At 57.7% G+C, this 19,076-nt stretch overlaps 1 protein-coding gene across 1 annotated transcript; it reads right to left on the bottom strand.

The window, feature by feature from the left end:
* Positions 1-183: 183 nt before the first annotated feature.
* Positions 184-16,762, bottom strand: MUC4 (mucin 4, cell surface associated). Its single transcript, XM_064165779.1, has 33 exons — positions 16,567-16,762; positions 16,410-16,471; positions 15,519-15,710; positions 13,994-14,561; positions 10,991-13,051; positions 10,531-10,670; positions 10,154-10,318; positions 9,894-10,049; positions 9,607-9,737; positions 9,337-9,425; positions 8,860-9,036; positions 8,598-8,741; positions 8,379-8,498; positions 7,835-8,037; positions 7,191-7,269; positions 6,784-6,957; positions 6,490-6,591; positions 6,040-6,276; positions 5,497-5,631; positions 5,215-5,393; positions 4,949-5,108; positions 4,754-4,852; positions 3,999-4,181; positions 3,828-3,901; positions 3,467-3,531; positions 2,978-3,177; positions 2,597-2,765; positions 2,337-2,510; positions 1,807-1,821; positions 1,429-1,436; positions 1,010-1,045; positions 828-925; positions 184-625 (listed from the first exon to the last, which is right to left on the bottom strand). The coding sequence occupies exons 1-33, from the start codon at positions 16,760-16,762 to the stop codon at positions 569-571; spliced, it is 6,648 nt and encodes a 2,215-aa protein (XP_064021849.1). The 3' UTR covers positions 184-568.
* Between the last annotated feature and the right edge of the window lie 2,314 nt (positions 16,763-19,076).

The following is a 19,076-nucleotide window of genomic DNA, read 5'->3' as shown; positions in this document are numbered from 1 at the left end:
ACTTGTGGCTTTGTTGGGGGGGAATGAGAGGACCAAGCAACAAAAAAACCCTACATCCATCTTTTCTTTGACCCTGTAGATAGGACCAGCTTTCTGCTGCATGGAGTTGAGACTTTGGTGACAGGGCATCAGGGCTGTGCATGGGGACCGTGGGGTACAGACAACTTTCTCAGCAGCCTGCCATAGTTTTTAGTTTATTCTATTTTGTACCTAACAGATTAGAACAGCTGCATTGCTCCACCTGAGCCTGCTGGGTCCTGTCCTGTTGCACTAGGGCAGACAGTGCTGCAAGCATACACAAGGACTATCCCAGGTGACTCTGCAGCTCCTCAAGGGAAGGTGAAATCCTCTTGCTTTGGCCATTCAACAAAAGCCCCCATTTTTCATTCAAAGAAAAAGCACCTCCTGCAAAGGGAACGTTCCTGCAAAGACCAGACCCCAAAAGGCAGCTACCACTCCCTGCCTCCACGTGGGTGCTGTTGCTGAAGTCTGAAAGTGGGCAGTGGGGTTGGCAGCAGCAGATGCTCTTCCATGAGCACAGAGGTGCTGGGGCAGGATCAGTATCAGGCTAGGGCTGCAGGTAGGGCTGGCTTGTGGACCTGATGTGGGGTCTCTGGAGCCTTATCTGTAAAGGAAGGACAGGACATGCTGTGATGTCAGTGCTGCAGGGGCTCTGCCCTTTGCTACGAGCCCAGACAGCTGCACAGAATCCAGTGTCATCCAGAGCATCCCTGACGCGTTTTTAAGGCACAGACCCAGCACAGCAGTCCCCAGCCTGCAGCCCTCCACTCCAACACCTCCATGTGGAAAACAATCCCCAGACAGACCTGGACTGAGGGGTCAATGGCCTGGAGCCACGGTTCCCAGCACCTTTCTGGGAAGTGGGGGTGGATAGGCTCTTCTTGTTCTCTTGCCATTGTCAGAGCTGGAGGAGGAGAGAGGAGCAGAGCCTGAAGAAGACTGGGGGGAAGCAGAAGTGAGTTTGGGGGAATTGCAGGGATATACTCACAGGAGAAGGGCCGTGGCCTCCAGAAGGTCTCCTTGGCTCTGGGAGGGAGGGAGTAGAAAGAGAACAACACATTACAGGGTGCTGAGAGAGCTGCTGCCTGGCCCTGGCACCCAGGTGGGGTGGCAGAGGGGAGCAGTGACTGAGTGTGTGAGATGGAGCTGAGGAGCAGAAGGCCCAGCTGCTGTGCACACACAATTTCTCATCTTGCCACAAGTGCCAATGAACACTCAGAGAGCCCTGGCTCCAGTGCTGGCCAAGAGCCCACAGCAGGGGCAAGACACAGCTCTGAGCAATCCTGGCCTTGGGGCACTGAGCTTCCTCCAAGCACGGATGCTACACTGGGACTAAGGACTGGGAAAGAGGAAAGGAGATGCTGGTACTTCTACTCCAGCCTTGCACCTCATCAGCCACCTGATAACTCCCTGCACTGCCGGAGAGCAAAGTCCAACCCTGCAGTCACTTTTTTCTTGCTCCCAGCTAAGATGAACTGCAGTGGAAGTAATTTGTGCAGTATTCAAATTAAAACCAAATAGAAAGCCTGCCTGTAACCAAGCACTGGGTGAGACGAGGAAGAAATGCAAATGTTTCCTGACATGGGGAAAAAAAGGAAGGTCACACTCAACACACTGAGGTTATCACACCCATGGAGCAGCAGATGACAGAGCAGGGTTGGAAGATCTTAGAATCAACCAGGTTGGAAGAGACCTCCAAGAGCAGACAGTCCAACCTAGCACCCAGCCCTAGCCAGTCAACTAGACCATGGCACTAAGTGCCTCATCCAGGCTTTTCTTGAACACTTCCAGGGATGGTGCCTCCACCACCTCCCTGGGCAGCCCATTCCAATGCCAATCACTCTCTCTGCCAACAACTTCCTCCTAACATCCAGCCTAGACTTTCCCCAGCACAACTTGAGACTGTGTCCCCTTGTTCTGTTGCTGGTTGCCTGGGAGAAGAGACCAACCCCACCTGGCTACAGCCTCCCTTCAGGTAGTTGCAAACAGCAATGAGCTCTGCCCTGAGCCTCCTCTTCTCAGGCTGCACACCCCCAGCTCCCTCAGCCTCTCCTCACAGGGCTGTGCTCCAGGCCCCTCACCAGCTTTGTTGCCCTTCTCTGGACACCTTCCAGCACCTCAACATCTCTCTTGAATTGAGGGGCCCAGGACTGGACACAGCACTGGTAAAATATCACTCAGCTCAGCCCCTTCCCCAGGGCAGACTCCTCCTGCCTGTGACAGATGAGTAGTGGTGGATCTTCCGGAGATGGATTTCCCACCAGAGGTTTCCTTCCTGACACCCAGCTTCCTGCGGGCTCTGGCCGGTGGCTCACCTCCAGTGCTGGCCGCGGTGCCGGCGGCAGAGGCGCAGGGCCAGGAAGGCAGTGGCGAGCAGGAGGCAGAGCAGAGCCAGGGCTCCCAGCAGGATGCCAAGGCAGGCACCAAGGCTGATGATCAGCCACTCACACCGGCTGCCGGCAGGGGAGAAGATGGAGAAGGGGAGGCAGCTGCGAACAGAGGCGGAGGAGAGGTGATGGTGCGGAGAGAAGCAGCCATATCGGGCGGCCTCGTCCATCCCCAGAGTTGCTGTTACCTGCACCTGGGCCCCTCAGGCAGGTGCTGGCACTGGCCACCATGTTGGCAGTAGCCTGTCTTGCAAGGAGAGACACAGATGAAGCCAATGGTCCTCACGTAGTGGAGCTGGTAGCCTTTGTAGCCATACAGATCGCAGGGGAAATAGCGCCTTAGCTCAGCCACTGTCACTGGGGAGGGAAGACATGGATTTGGCCATGTGTCAGCAGCACCCCTGGATGCTTTCCCAGGTCTCCTGAGCAGGATCCATGCCTGGAGTAGGGGCTACTGCCCACCCTCATGAGGTTTTACCCAAACTTGAGGGTGAATAAGGTGGTGGGGACAAGGAGGGCAGCAGGGTGCTCTTCCTGGGCTTCCCAGCTCTGTGCTGGGAGCGACTCACGCTTCACCAGGTCGGTGATGTTGTCCCGGTACAGGCGCTGGAAGAGGAGGGGTGCACCCATCCCCCCCTGCCTCTGCTGCCTGTTGAAGGCACTGGTGATGGCCACTGGCAGCTCCTCGTTCAGGAACCAGATGACAGTGCCACGGCTGCCGTAGGTGAACTCAGACACCACCACGAAAGTCAAGTCGTCGCTGTCTGTCCTGTGGAGAAAAGACAGAGCTGCTGACAGAGCCCCTGCTGCATCCCATTGTGGCTGAGTCTCAGCGTGCCTCAGTTTCCTCACTGAGGAAGTGATAAAGAAAAAGTAATGCAGGAGATGGAAGGTGCCATGGAGCTTATGTCTCAAGGGGTTTATCAGCATCAGGGCTGGAGAAACAGCCTCTGGGGTGGGGAAAATACCCTTTGCTTCCCAAACCCTGTGGCATCACTCTCAGCCCTGCCCTGCTGGCTCCCTGGGCTGGGCATGAGGCTGCTCCACAGCTGACTCACATCTTGGTGATATTGGTGTTGCTCTGGAAAGCTTTTACCTTCAGGGAGTCCAGGATGGTTGAGATCTGTGGTGAGGAGAGTAGGAGGGTGTTAGAGGAGAGCAAGACAGCACCTGCATGGGGTGAGGTCGAAGGGCAAGATGGACACCATGGCCAAGCCCTAAGGGCTGCTCTGGCCTGTTGTTCATGAGCTGGGGACCTGGTGCATGGCCACAGCCAGCATCATACAGCTGGCACTGCCTCCCTCTGGCCATGCAGATCTGCTGGATGCCTGGGGATCCCATGGGATGGGAGTGCACGGGCACCCTAAGCTGCCATGCTGCCTGGTGTGCATCTCTACCTGAGCCCATCCCCATACATACACTGCTGTTGACTTCCTCAGCAGTGGCATTTTGCAGTGTACTGACCCGCAGCTGGACGCTTCTCAGCGGGAGATCTGCAGGGGAGGCGAAATTCAGCAGCAGTGGCTCTGGCATCCCAGAACCAGGGCCAGCAGGGTTAGGATTCCCCACACACCGGGCATAAGCACCCACCTGAGCTGGGCAGTGGCTGAAAATCCCCCCCTGCCACCAGGCATCGCTGGTCAGTGAAAGCTGGAGGGCAGGCACAGGTAGGGGTGCAGGTGATGGGATCCAGGAGGCAGTGTCCCCCATTGCTGCAGTAGCCATCAGGGCAGGAGTGGGAGCTGCAGGCTGAGTCACAGCCTGGTCCTTTGCCTAGGGAACAGGGAGCCCAGGTCAGGTGGATAAGCTGGGCTTTGGGGTGGAACCCCAGCACACTGCTCTGTCCTCAGCTGCACTATAAGGCTTTGATGTTTTTTAATGCATTATGATTTCTAGTATAAATGTAGATCCTCAGGGAAAAGTCCTGCCTTTCCTTATCCCATCTGGAGCCTTTTGCCCTTGTGAAATCCCAGCCTGCTGCATCACAACAGGAGCAAAACTCATCACCCCCACCCCAGCCATCTGAAAACAGGGTTTGATTTTAGTCCCCACCACCTCTGCATGTACATTTGAACTTTGATGGGATGAGAATTTCTTTTTATTCTCAAGGAGGAAAACTGCACATGAAAAGTTTCCCTTCCCAGCAGATTAGTGAGATCTGCAGCTTGAGAGCAGGCTGGGCTCTGGTCTCTTCTGCTAAGGACAGCAATGGCTTGGGAGCAGACCTCAGCCAGCTTTTCCTCCTATTGTCTCCACCTAGTTTAGATCCCACAGGAACCCTCTTCTATAGAGGGCCCAGGGTGTGACAGGGACAAGGGCCATGGTGCCAGGGTGCCCATACTCACCTTCCTGTTCAGCTGGGCAAGTGCAAGTGTAGCTGCCCACTGTGTTGATGCAGGTGGCATTCCCTGGGCATGCCATCTCCTGTGCGCACTCGTCAATATCTGCCAAGGCAATGCAGCATGGCACCAGAAGAAGCACCTCAGCCAGGGTGCCATGGGTGCCCTGGGTTCCTGGTGGCTGTGTTGAGCCATCCTCACCTGAGCAGTGCCGCCCGTCACCAGTCAGGCCAGCTGGGCAGGGGCCACAGCCGGTGTACGAACTGCAGCTCACACCAGGGAAGCATCCCTGGGCGCAGGGGTCCAGAGGGTTCTGGCAGAAGGGGCCGGAGTAGCCATCCTCACACCTGCAGGCTGCCAGCTGGAAAGGTGACATGAGGAGGGCAAGTGGGCAGAGAGGACAACTGGAGCAGTAGGTGTGAGGACAGGCACAGTGTGGCACCTGGAATAGCTTCTCAGCACACTACCTGCAGGGAGGACTGCCCAAGGGTGACGGCGTTGCTGTAGTCACACTCCTGGCTCCTGCTGCAGCTGCAAAGGGTGAAGCGGAGCTGGAGGAGGGCAGAGAGGTTGTTGGAGCCAATGGCCTCCAGGTTGATGGTGAGCGGGTCTGTCCCATGGGGCTCCCACGTCAAGATGCCACTCTCTGCCGGGGGGGAGGTGGGAGTTAGAGGAAGTGGCAGAGGAAAGGAGCTCAGGGCCCAGCATCCACCCATCCCATCCTGGCTGCCCCATATCTCCTTCCTCACCTGATATGTTGAGCTCTGGTGAGAGGTGGGGGACAAAGCGTGCACCCACCCCTGTGGCATGGTACTGCCTCCTGACTCTTTCTGTCCTGAAGGCTGTGAGAGTTGCATCACCAGTGATGATGGGCGGGAAGGCATCTGAGGAAAGAGCAGCCCAGCACACATCTTGTTTGCTTTGTGGCCTTGGCATCCCTTGGCTCTGAGTCCCTCCTGGTGAGGATGGGACCCCAGGTCATGTTACACAGCATGGTGGCACCTCCCAGGCTTGGAGACCAGCTAGCCAGACAATGAAACTCAGAGACCCTGGTGACTTCTCCTGCCTTACAGAATCACAGAAACATCCAGACTGGAAAAGACCCTCAGGATCAGCAAGTCTGACCTATAACTCTACTCTACAAGACTCATCTTAAACCATATCCCTAAGCACCCCATCCAAACTACCCTTAAACACATCCAGGGTTGGGCAAGAAAGCCCTGAGAGAGAGCAGGGCATTGCCCAGTTAACCAAGCCACACTCTGACAGAGTCAAAGACCTGCTCCACTTACTAAGTGTCATCTTCTTCTGCTGGAAGTCAGCTGTAAGTCTTTGGGTAGCCAGGCCCAGGGACACATCCCCTGTGCTCAGTGAATCATAGATGCACTCCTTGCTGCCACGGCATTGCAAGGCTGCTAGCTGGTACTGGCTTTCGTTCTCCTGCCGCAGCTGAGACATGAAGATGGGTCTGAAGTTCATTGCCAGAGAGTCCAGAGGCTGAGAAAATAGGCTGTGCTCTCCTACAGCCCCTGCAAGAGAGCACATTGTGGGCACAGCCTCGAGGTTTTAAGGTTTGTTATATTTTAGGGATCGTTTCCATGGAGCAGTGAGGAGACCAAAGGGCTTCCCTGGCATCACTTTTCTCAACCCTCAAACACATGTCTAAATATCTCTGTCCAAAGCATGGCCAGAAAGTGCAGGAACAGATAGATTGTCAAGGTGAATCCCAAGCTTGGACTTACAGGTCATCCCATAGCTGTAGATCTCCTCCTCGCTGCTGTTCACAGGGATGCTGGTACCATTTGGCATCTGGAAATCGTCTGTGGGGTCATGGTCCCACACACCTAGTGGAACATCACAAGAGGACTGGAGTCCCCCATGCTGGGGCTGACTTCCTCTCTGGAGCCAGCTGGTGTTTAATTTACACCCAGGGCTCCCTGCCCTCACAAGCTTGTTCCCTCAGCATTTGCCAGCCTGCTTTAGGGTGAGAAGGGGACTTTGTTGCCCAGCTCTGCAGCAGTACCAGAAGTTCTCACCTAGGAGGCCCTTGGTGCTGTTGTGATACTGATTGGACAGGCTGCAGACCACGCTGAGGATCCTGGAGGTGGCCGAGATGGAGATGGCAATGGCTCCATCAAAGACAGCCATGAAGGAGGAGGAGGAGTTGACCAGCAGGATGCCAGGGCTGTAGTACACCTCAGCATCCATGTCTGCAAGAGGACACAGCAGGAGAGTCCACAAAATGCTGGGGTTTAAAATGATGACCCTGAATTTGGGGAGGAGAGCACTCCTCATCTGCTCCCATCATATCAGAGACAGGGTGCAGGTGGGAGATGTTGAAGGAGCTCAGAATGGTTGCCTTCATGCCAGGTAGGACTGGTCCTTGTGGGATGAGAATATCCCTCTTGCCCCCCAGGTACATTTAACAGCAGGTTCTGCTCACCTTGAGAATAGGAAAACTGGATGGTTTTGTTGTTCAGGAGAACCTGGATGTCATCCTGGCTCCCCAAGGTCCACTCAGCCTGCAAATCATGATGGATGTTGCAGTCAGTCCCTCTGCTCATTCTTTCTTGCTTTCCCCCAGTTCTGGGTACACTTGAGCTAAAGCCCAGTGTTGACAGTTTCACAGAAGAGGACAGCAAGCTGCTGGCACATTGCATGCAGAGGAAAGCTGTGCTAGTGGGCTCCAGGCTCTGACTCCCTCCTCATGCTTCTCAGTGGCTGCTTCTGGTGGCACTAGGAGAATTTGCCTACTGAAACAGGCGTGGGGACCAGATCTTCTTGTGCTAGTGTGTCTGGAGGAGACTGGTGGTTAGGGTGAAGGGTGTGCAATGAAGATGGTGAAGCAGACTATGTTCCTGTAAGAGCTGCTGTTGGCCTGCTTGCAGTAGGAGCTGGAGCTGTGTCTCGTTAGTCTTAGCCCACCCCACTGCTATTAGCACTGTGTTGGGGTAGTGGGAGGTGGCAGAAAGAGGAGAGAGGATGCTCCCTGGTTCCTGGCCACACGTAGGTGATGTTCAACCGGCCAGAAGGGTCTCTCCCATTAGAAGCTCAGACTGAAACCCAGGTTACTCCTCTCCTACTCACTGTGGTTGTGGTGGTAGAGATGTACTGGGCAGCAAAGGCCACAAAGTTGGTGGCCTGGGCCATACCAGTTCGGGCTGTGCGCCCTTGCAGCACGAAGCTGCTCTGGGCATCACTGGCCAGCAGCAGGACAAAGTCCCCCAGACCATTGAAGGTGTAGGCGAGTCCATCCAAGGTCATGATGTGGGGGTCCCCAAAGGCACCAGCTGGAGTTCACAGAAGACAGAGTCATTTTGGGGGGGAGGAAGACAAATAAATGCTGGTGTCATTGCACAGAGGAGAGCAGCCCCTGATGCTGTGCTAGGCTCAGTAGTCCCCACCAGGATGCTGCTAAATATGGTTGATGCAAGGGGTTCATGTATGGTTGTGCCACCTACTGAGTGCCCTGGCACAGAGAATCATAGAATCAACCAGGTTGGAAGAGACCTCCAAGATCATCCAGGCCAACCTATCACCCAGCCCTATCCAATCAACTAGACCATAGCACTAAGTGCCCCATCCAGTCTTTTCTTGAAGACCCCCAAGAAGTGCAGCCCTGGGGACTCACTGGGGGCAGGTGGCACATATCCCTCGCAGCCAACTCTTGGTCTCTTCTCAGCAAACCTGGTGCAGAACTGAGGCTTCCTCACACGTTGGCAGCACCAGCTGAAGGCCTCCAGCTCTCTGTCTGCAGAGGGAGCAGCCGGGAGCTAGGGGTGTTGGGGCACCTGCAGGGCGCTCGGTGCCCCAGGTGCTTTGGGGTGAGGGAGCACCAGCGCTCGCTTACCGGCGGTGGGGTGGATGGGGAGGCTCCACGCTCTCTCCTGCCAGCCTTCGAGCAAGCTCCCATTCTGGTAGAGGCACCGCACCCCGGCTCCGGCAGGGCTGGGGGACACAGTACGCAGCATTTTCACGGAGGCGACTGCCAGGCCTGAAACGGGGGGGCGGGGAGCGGGGTAGGGGTGTGTGTCATGGCTGTCCCCAGAGCGCAAGGGGAGCCCTGCCGTCCCCTCGCACTAGGGGTGGCCCTGGTGGACCACGCTTGGCACCTGCGCTCCGGCGGAAGCGAGGGTCCAGCTCTGCCTGGGGCTGGGAGCAGGGGCACGGCGGCAGGTGGCCGTTCCAGGTGCCCGGCTCCGGCTCTGTGTCCAGCCATGCCAGGCACCGCAGCCTGTAATTCACCCGGGAGCTCCGGTCCAGTCGGTATAGCCACAGCCCGCGCACGCCTGGGGAACAGCCGGAGGACAGCACTGCTCGGCGAGGGGCTCACCTTGTGCTGAGGAGGATCCCGTGGGACAGCCGTCCCCGGCCGCTGACCTCACACGAGGTCTCCAGGCTCCCTCTAGAGCCAGCGTGGCCGTGTCAAACCGGAGCACGACACGGCACGCCCGTGCTCTGCCCTCAGCGGCCAGCCCTTGCCCGGTGGCTTCACCGGCCGGGACGTGTGCAGGGGACCCGCTCCTGGCTCGGAGCACATGGTCCCCTCCGTCCGTACCTGTCCGGAGGGCTACACCCCGGTGCCTTACCAGAGCCGGCACTGCTGTGCTGGTCAGGGCGGTACTTGTCAGCTGGTGGCTTTTGAATCAGCTCGTTATTTCGGGCATAGCCATCACCGCTGTGTGGAGAGAGATCTGAGGTCACCCTCCCAGCACAGCCCTCCTCTTCTGCTCTCCATCCAGCAGCTTGGGGGCAACTGCTGGGGTTTTCAGAAGAGAGGGTTTAGACAGGACAGGGCTGCTCCAGGGGTGTGAGCTAGGGTCTCCTGAGGATAAAGCAGCCACACATGTGCGCAGCACCTGGAGAAGCCGATCAGCGCACTGCCCGCAGCCAGCTTGGTGTAGTCCCACTTCATCCCACCGTCCTGGTAGAGCAACAGGGCGAAGGAACGGTTCCCGTCAGTGGTGAGGATTGCCTGGTAAGTGTTTGTCTGGAGAAACCCAAGGTGCCCCCTTAGCGCCCTCGTAAAGCTTCCTTTGCTCCCCCTGCAGCACGGACTGAGGCTGAGAGATCCCAAACGCCCACATGAAGCCAATAGAAGAGCTGCAGCTCAGGTCTACCCCAGCCTGGGCCCTCCACTGCTCACCTGAGTGTCATTCCACCACGATGGGTATGCTGGAGCCTTTTCCCAAGTCACTTTCAAGGTCCATTTTGCTTCATAAGGGGTTTTTAGGTATTTCTCAATCTGTCCTTCCACGTTATGGACAAGTGGGTCTCGGGTAGAGCTGATGGTGGAGTATTCCTGCCAGTTGGCATGGCAAAGGGTTAAACAAGTCAACTGGGAGCTGGGCTCCTCCAGGAGAACATTTTTTGTGGTCCTGACTGTTGTGGATGGAGTCCACCGACCTGGTACCAAGTGGTGCCGACACCCTGGGAGAAATCCGCATCATCCCAAAAAGCAGCCACCATCGGCAAAGCCTCTTGGCCACTGAAGCCCTGGGGAGGTGGGTTGGGGTTGGAGGGAACGTAGTTCTCCGTGGGTGGGAAAATGATCTGTCCATTATCTGTAAACTAATCAAAATAGCTCACTGTTTGCTGGCACCTCAAGCAGCTCCTGGGGTGTTCTTTTAGCCTCTGTGGAGGAGCAGAAACCAACCATGGGAAAGCGAAAGAAACCCAATGCAACATTCAGATCAAAACTGGTTTCTGCTGCATTTCTCTGTTGTTTCTTTCCCTACCAAGGAGCTGCACCTCCCTTAGTGCTCGGCGAGAGGGCAACTCACGTAAAGAACGTCCCGCAGCGACTTCCCGAAGGGGAACCCAATCTCTGGCATGAGCAGGGGGCAGTTGAAGTCCACCGTCCTCTGCACGCACTCTCGGTCTCCTTCCTCTGCACCAAAGGGGTAGAGCGAGGCTGCTGGCACTGGCATAAGTAGAAGATGAGTTGAAAAGGTGAAAAATCTGCCTCATCCTGCCTGTGAGCAAGGGAAGCCCACCCTGCATGTTGCCTGCTCTCCCCCTGGCTGGGCCTGTGCTCTGATGGTTTGTAAGTAACCCCCTTTTAAACTCAGTTTTAGACTTGGGACAGGATGCTCCCAGATATCTTATTTCACCTTTCTCCACGGATGTGGCAACCCAACATGCAGTGCAGATGAGTCACCCAGAGCTGGGCCATGCCCCCAGCCAGCATGGGACTGGGGCCTCTGGCTGCTCTTTGCTTCAAAAACAAGAAAATCTACTTACTGAGAAGCCCATGAGTGGGTGGGGGTTCAGGGACAGGATTTCTGTGGCCAGTGGTGGTGTGGGCAGATGTGCTTGGTGCTGTGGCCAGTCCTCTCCATGTTCCAAAGGTAGGAGTCAGGGTGGTGGCAGGGCTGGTGTTCATAGGTAGTCTCCCTGGTGTCATGGTGACTGTGGCCAGACCTTCCACTTCCTTAGCTGGACTTAGTTGGGCTGTGGGTGGTGCAACAGCTGTAGTGCTGCCTGCAGTGACAGCTGCATTGCTGGCTGTAATGGTGCCCACAGTGACAGCTGTGGCTCTGGCTGCAGTTCTGGCAGTGGTGCTGCCTGCAGCAACAGCCATGATGCTTCCTGCATTGCTGCCTGCAGTGTTGGCCGTGGTGCTCCCTGCAGTGCTGCTTGCAGTGCTGCTGCTTGCAGTGGTGCTGCTTGCAGTGGTGCTGCTTGCAGTGGTGCTGCTTGCAGTGGTGCTGCTTGCAGTGACAACCTTGATGCTCCCTGCAGTGCTGCCTGCAGTGACAGCCATGATGCTCCCTGCAGTGCTGCTTGCACTGACAGCTGTGGTGCTCCCTGCAGTGCTGCTTACAGTGGTGCTGCTTGCAGTGACACCCATGATGCTCCTTGCAGTGCTGCTTGCACTGACAGCTGTGGTGCTCCCTGCAGTGCTGCTTGCAGTGCTGTCAGTGGTGCTGCTTGCAGTGACAGCCATGGTACTCCCTGTAGTGCTGGCTGTAGTGCTGCCTGCAGTGACAGCCATGATGCTCCCTGCAGTGCTGCTTGCAGTGCTGGCTGTGGTGCTGCCTGCAGTGACAGCCATGATGCTCCCTGCAGTGCTGCTTGCAGTGCTGTCAGTGGTGCTGCTTGCAGTGACAGCCATGGTGCTCCCTGTAGTGCTGGCTGTGGTGCTGCCTGCAGTGACAGCCATGATGCTCCCTGCAGTGCTGCTTGCAGTGTTGGCTGTGGTGCTGCCTGCAGTGACAGCCATGATGCTCCTTGCAGTGCTGCTTGCACTGATAGCTGTGGTGCTCCCTGCGGTGCTGCTTGCAGTGACAGCCATGATGCTCCTTGCAGTGCTGCCTTCAGTGCTGGCCATGGTGCTGCCTGCGGTGACAGCCATGATGCTCCCTGCAGTGCTGCTTGCAGTGTTGCCTGCAGTGACAGCCATGATACTCTTTGCAGTGCTGGCAGTGGTGCTGCTTGCAGGGTTGGCCATGATGCTCCCTGTAGTGCTGCCTGCGCTGATGGCTGTGGTGCTCCCTGCAGTGCTGCTTGAAGTGCTGTCGGTGGTGCTGCCTGCAGTGACAGCCATAATGCTCCCTGCAGTGCTGCTTGCAGTGCTGTCGGTGGTGCTGCTTGCAGTGGTGCTGGCTGCAGTGTTGGCCATGATGCTCCCTGCAGTGCTGCTTGCAGTGGTGCTGCTTGCAGTGACAGCCATGATGCTCCCCACAGTGCTGCCTGCAGTGATAGCCATGATGCTCCCTGCAGTGCTGGCGGTGGTGCGGTCTGCAGTGACAGCTGCAGCACTGCCTGCAGTGACAGCTGCAGCACTGCCTGCAGTGGTGGCCGTTCTCTCTCTCCTGGCAGGTGACCCTGTCGCCGTCCAGAGGCTGGGAGCTGAGGTGCTTGCTGCCGGTGTCACGGCGTGGCGGCTGGCGGCTGTAGGAGTGGCTCCTGCTGCCAGCTCAGCGTCCGTCTGTCCATCTGCCGGCTGCCCGGTTGCACTAACGTCCAGCAGGGATGAGGAGGCTGTTGTAGGCTTCTCCGCTGGGCTGTGTAGGGGTGAGATAGGCTTTGTGGTGGCAGGGCTGGGACCAGGGATGCCCCAGGACTCAGCAGTTGTATCCACCAAGGTGGTACCTGATACTGGTGATGGGAGAGGTTGTCTGCCTCCACCTGCCTTGTCGTGCATTACAGTGAGGGACAGGACGCTGCTGGTGATGGTGGCCTTCACCATGGTAGATAGCATGGCTGTGGTGGCACTGGTGACCATGGAAGTCTCCTCACTGGCTGATGTGACTGGTGGGATAGTGTTACTGGAGAACATGCTGGCAGCTGGCGTGGCAGCTGTGTGTGTGCCAGCAGGGTTTGAGATGAGGACATGGGTGCTGCTGGTGCTGGCTGATGGTGCTGCACCCTCGACAATACTCTCAGAGGGAGTGGTGTCCACCCATGTGGTGACACCTCTGGCATCTGACTGGGATACAGCTGTAGTCTTCCATGTGTTTGTGTGACCAGGAGCCAGGGAGGTGGCCTCAGCCATGGGCTCATCTTCAGTGACTGGACTGAGAGCTGTTGAGTCTGGGTTGGGGGTGGCGTGGATGGCCTCAGTGAATGGCTTCGCAGTGACTTGGAGGCTGCGTGGAGAGGAGCTCCTGCTGGGGACAACAGAGAGGGGTGTTGTGACCCAGCTGAGACTGGCACCGCCCGCTCCCCCTGCCAGATGAGTGATGGTGATTCTGGGGGTGACTGAGAGTGCTTGCACCACTGGGTGGGTGTTCCCAGGGACAGGAGGGGACACGGTGACATCTGTCTCCACAGTGCTGTGAATGAGGCCAGGAGAAAGTGCAGTAATTGGCTCCACAGCTGTGGGTGATTCCATGTCCATGACAGCCTCTGCTGTAGGATTTTTGCTGCCCGGGGCAGAGCGTGTTGATGGGATGGCACCACCAGTGCCTGGCTCAGCCACCTCAGCCACAGAAGTGGGCAACCCTGCAGCCCCATTCCCTATGGTGAGAGAGGCTGTGCCCGTGTCCAAGCTCCTGCCTTGGTCTGTGCTCAGGGTGGAGCCAGCAGTGCGGTAGCTGTGGTCCCACGCGGCAGCAGTTGGTTGAGCCACAAAGCTAGCTGTGGTAGGGGGTGACACTGCTGCAGCTGTCCCCAGGGCAGTGTCATTACTGTGGGGGGCGTTACCTGTCTCAGCACCCACCCTTGCGTTTACAACTGGAGTTGAGCCTGCTGCTTTCTGTGTGGTGCTGCCATCTCCTGCTTCCTGGGACCCGCCCTCACCTGGCTGCACAGCTGCGTTTTCGGGAGGCAGTGATGTCACTGGCCGAGGTGTCTTCCCAGAGGTGGCACTGGGGAAGGGGCTGGCCGTGGCCAGTGCTGGGCTAGAGTTAGCCATCGCTAGTGGGGCTGAGTGGCTGTTCCTGGGAGCCAGCAAATCGGCTTGGGGCCTGGTTTCAGAAGCATCAGTCCCTCGGGGAGCTGGTTCTGGTGTTGGCCTGGTGCTGACAATTACATGGTTGGGACCTGCCCCCACTGCATCGGTACCTGGATTCTTCTCCGCGTCCACCTCCAATGGCGCTGTCCCCGCTGCTTGCCCTCTGGTGCTGCCCTCGAGGAGAGGGTCACCTGAAGCATCCGTTGGTGGTGAGATGGCCAGGGACAGTAGGGACATCCCCACTTCTGTCTCGTGGGGGATGCTGAACGAGGACACCCTCACAATCGTCCCTGCAGTGACACTGCCTTCCAGGAGAGGGGAGACATCTGCTTCTGATGCCACAGGGATTCTGGCTGGTGCAGCGCTGGGTGACTGTGTCTCTGCTCCCGAGGGTGCCTCATCTTGCAGTGCAGCCTGGGGCAGTGGGGCTGGTAGAGGTCCAGGGGTAACACCAGTTCCAAAGGGTGCTGAGCCTGCAGCAGGACCAGGCTGGCTGTGGCTGGGAAATGCATCAGGCGCCGCTGGGGTGGCTGTGATGTCCCACAGCGTTGTGGTGGTATTGCCACTGGCCAGTGATGCTGTTCCCATTCCTACTTCACTGTCTGGAGGATCACTAACAAGGGAGGGTGGATGGACAGCTGGCTCAGACTTGCTGCCATACATACTGAGAGAAGTTGGTGCAGCAGTGACTTCAGTGGCTCCTTCTGGATTTGCTTCACCAGTCCCTGTGAAAGATAAGGATGTAGCCACACTGGGTCTGGCTGGAGAGGATTTGCCTGCAGCTGCTTCTGCTATGATGGCTCCAGGGCCTGCTGAGGTGGTCTGGAGGAGCGGAGACCCCACTGAGTGCACAAAAGGCTCTGCAGAGGATGCACCAGAACTGTCAGAAGCAGCATGAGAGGACAGTTTTGTGAGGAGTTCCACTGGAGTGGCCATGGTCTTCAGGGAAGTAGTGCCTGCTGTGGCTCTGGTGCTGGGCTCACTCCTGACAGACACCAGCTCAGCGTTGGTGTTTCCCAGAGCTGGGAATGATGTGGTGTGGACATGCTCTGCAGTGGTGATATCCATTGCCATAGCTGATATGCCTGGATCTGGTGCAGCAGCCTGGGAGTGGGTGACAGCATTGGCTCCATGCAGCCCATCTCCAGAAGGGCCAGAGGCACTGGTGTGGCTGGAGGGAATCATCTTTCCTGTGCTCAGCACAGCAGAAGCAGGGAGCTGGAGTGAATGGGCTGGAGGAGACTGTGCAGGGGGCACAGGGGGGTCCTGCGAGGCATTGTAGCTGACATTGGATAAGGCATGTGTCCCTAGCTCTGTAGCCTCTCCAGCAACTGGAGTGACAGAAGAAAAGGTGACCTTTGCCAAGGGTGCCTTTGAGAGATCTGCAGGCGGTGGTGCTGCCACCCTGGCTCCCTCCGTGGCTATGTAGGGGGCAGCCTTGGGGAAACCAACAGTGGGCCTGGCCGAGGCTGTTGCCAGCTTTGCAGAGTTGACTATGTCCTGAGAGATGCTGGCTGCTGTGGAGAGAGGTGAGGTGGCCTCCTCCAGCTCTGGTATGACCTCCTGGGACAGGAGCACAGCAGTTTCATGTGACTCGGCAGAGCTCTTGCTAATGCTGGGGAGGGATGTGCCTGTGCTGTGCTTGTCCTGAAGAAGCAGTGGTAGTGTGGTCCACGTTGTCCCTAGGGTCCTTTCTGCAGTGATGGCATTGCCTAGCTGCACCAACCCACTGGCATCAGCCAGTTTGCTAGTGGCTGAGGGAGATACTTTTGCCCCAGGCACTGCTTGAGCAGGCAAGACATGTGCCATTGGTGGATGCCCTGGTGCTGGGGGGGCACCTCTCAGTGCACTGACAGCACCCATGGGTGGCTCAGTTGCAGTGGTGTCTTGCACAGGGGTACTTATTCCCAGAACTGTCTCTCCAGGGATGCTGTTCATAGCCACTTGAGACACTTCCACAGCCTGCTTAGGGGTAATGTTGCTGTCTGAGGGTGGTTTGCTTGTTCCCATTACAGTGGGGACACCTGGCACCAGGGAAAATGTTGCATCTCTAGCAGCACCACCTTCTGTGGCAAGACCCATCCTGTGTTCCACTGGCATGAGGGATGGAAGCTGTCCATGCCAAGTGGTGGTGGGAGCTGGAGGAATGTTGGCTGGGTGGTCAGCAGTGCCTGGAAAGGAGTTTCCAGGCCCTGACCCTGCCCCTGGGCTGCCTCCAGTTGCTGGATCCCCAGGGAGACCTGCTGTAGTGGGAGGCCCTACCTGTTCACCACTGTTTCTGGCTGGGACCAGCTTTCTGGTTGTCACCTGTGGCACCTGGCTGCCTGTAGAGCGAGACAAGGTGGCACCAGCTGGATCAACCCCACAGTGGCCCCAGCAGGCAGGAACTTGCCCATGGCCAGCTGCCTGCCAGCCTTACCTGAGCCATGGCTGCCCTTGGAGGTGGTGGTCCTGTCAGTAGGAGAGGGAGGCTCCGGCTGGCTGGTCACAGTGGTGAGGAAGGCCTGGCATATACCCAGGTCCAGGGGCAGCTCATCATTGGTGCTGTCAGCCACGGGGGATATGCTGCCCACCTCTCCTGAGGCTGGTACTAGGGCAAAGAGCTGCTCCCCCATCTCTGCACCTTGTGCTGGTGGCAGATCAGGTAGGTGAGGGCACAAGAAGAAGAGAAACCTGCCCAGGGTGCCCATCACCCTCACCCCTTCCCCTGCCACGTGAGGAAGGTGCCCCAAGCCCCTGCGTCAGGTCCCCACACCATCATCCACAGCCAGATCAATGCCAAGAAGACAGGTGCCTTGTCAATGGGCAATAGACCCTATTTGACCCATAAAACATCCCCTCACCCTGCCATGGTCAGGGGACCATGCCAAGACTGTGCCACCAACGGGGCAAACCCCAGCTAGCCGCTCAGGCTGGAACCTGGGGGGTTTGAGCAGCCAGAGAGCTGTTCTCAGCCCATCACCCAGATAGTATCTGCCACCCAGTCAGCCCAGCAGTGGTGTAGGTGACCCTGGCACTTACCGGGCAGCACCCAGAGTCCCCACAGCATGCAGCTCCAGAGTGGCCACTGGCTCCAGCGCTCCATGGTGTGTCTTCGGTGGCTGCAGCTCTCCCAGGGGAGCGACGCAGCAGGGCGGCTGCACCTTGCACCAGTGAGCACTCCCCGGGGGAGGGGGGGATGGGGACACCACGTGTCCTGCCTGGGGCACTGATGACTCCCTGTCCTCGAAGCTTGCCATGTGGGTGGCCGCCTCCCAGTCGTGGGGACCCAGTGCTGCTGAGGGACAGCCATCTTGCCACGGGAGATTTTTAAGGCACTTCCTAGGGTGACCCCATAGTTGAGACCCCAAGATTGGGGTCCCCAATCCCTGGGGAGCACCCAAAGGGGTGCAAAGTCACCTGAGATGGCAAGTGGAAGCAAGTGTGCCCAGCGCCTCTGGGAGGGGTGGGCCCTGCACCCCCTATTTGGCCCCCATTTGCTGCCAGGTCCCTGCCATGCTCGGCTGCTCAGCCGATAACCCCTGGCACAGGCTTGCTGCCAAGAAGGAAGAAGGAAGGAGCAACCTCCTGCTGCTGCCTCGAGGTCCTGCCTCAGCCCCACTCCTGGCACTGCCACCCCCAGAACCTGCGTGCAGGGGTTATCTGTGCCATCGATGCAAACGCCCACACAAGCACAGCCTGGGGGGGATTGTTCTGGCATGGGTGGCAGGGCCAGGCATCGCCCTGGGTTGGAGGTCATCCTCCAACAGCAGCAAAGGCCAGGTGCAGCTGGCTGGGTAAAAGAAGCTGCTGGGTCTACTGATGCAAGGACATTTGCTTCTTCTTGGGGGCCTAGCCCAGCTCCAGGATCACTTAAGGGGGGAAACAAAGTTGTTGAAGGTGTTGTGCCTTCTTTGATTCATTGACTGCCACCCCACATCTGCCATGCTGCAATAGCTGCACCTTAGATGGGGAAACTGAGGCAGTGAGAGCCCAAAGCACCCATGCGCAGCTGTGCCCACAGCAGCACCAGCACACCTTCCCATCCTCATGCTCAGGGAGGGCCAGGGGACCAGAGACAAACAGAACCGTGAGAGCACATGGCACAAAGGTTATGTGACCAAGTACCATCCAGGCCAGCAACAAGGCACCAGAGATGAGCAGAGCCATGAGTGCCACATCAAGACAACCCCTCCTACCACACGACTCATCCTATTTGTGGCTCTGAGCTGGAGAGCAGAGGGCATCTTGGGTATCAGATCACACCAATGCTCATGGAGCTGGTGGGTTTGGCCACCAAGCTTCTTCACCTGCATAGAGACTTCCTGCTGCTGCTGCTGCTGCTGCTGCTGCTGCAAGCTGGCACTTCAGGGAACCCAGGTAAGGGCTCTGACACACATTTGGGGGACCTGGGCTGGTTAGAACTACCACCTATCTTGGTACCTCATGGAGCCCAGCCTCTCACCCTCCCCACCGGCAGCTGGCTCCGGCGGCACAGTGGCATGAGGTTGCACAACGCCCCTCGCGTGGGCTGCAGCGCGACGCAGGTCCTGCCGCTCCCTGCCCGGGCATGAGTCAGGCAGCAGCCAGGAGCCGAGTCCTACGGAGCAAGCCGAGGGGAGGCCCTGCTGCGGGGGCTTCCTCTGCACAGGGACGTGGCTGTGGGAAAGCACTGCCCACCTGGAGCTTGCAAAACCACGTCCAGCCTTTGAGCACTGGGCCTGGGAGAGGCACAGCACATGACTAAGTCCAGCAGCCCCCAGATGGGTAGATTTTTGTGCCTCCAAAGAGCCTGGGAGCCATCTTCAGTGGGGTTCATAGATGGCTGTGCTATGCAGCTCCTTGGGGATCTCCAGTGCCTGCTGGGCACTAGACACACAGCCACCCTGCACGTGGGCTCCAGCCCTGCGGCAGGTCCTGGTCATGGCTGCTTGCAGGGAGGAACTGGCA

The sequence above is a fragment of the Pogoniulus pusillus genome, chromosome 26, assembly GCF_015220805.1.
Source record: "Pogoniulus pusillus isolate bPogPus1 chromosome 26, bPogPus1.pri, whole genome shotgun sequence".
NCBI lineage: Eukaryota > Metazoa > Chordata > Aves > Piciformes > Lybiidae > Pogoniulus > Pogoniulus pusillus.
The sequence above is the reverse complement of the archived record's forward strand: the minus strand, read 5'-3'. Positions and strand labels throughout refer to the sequence as shown.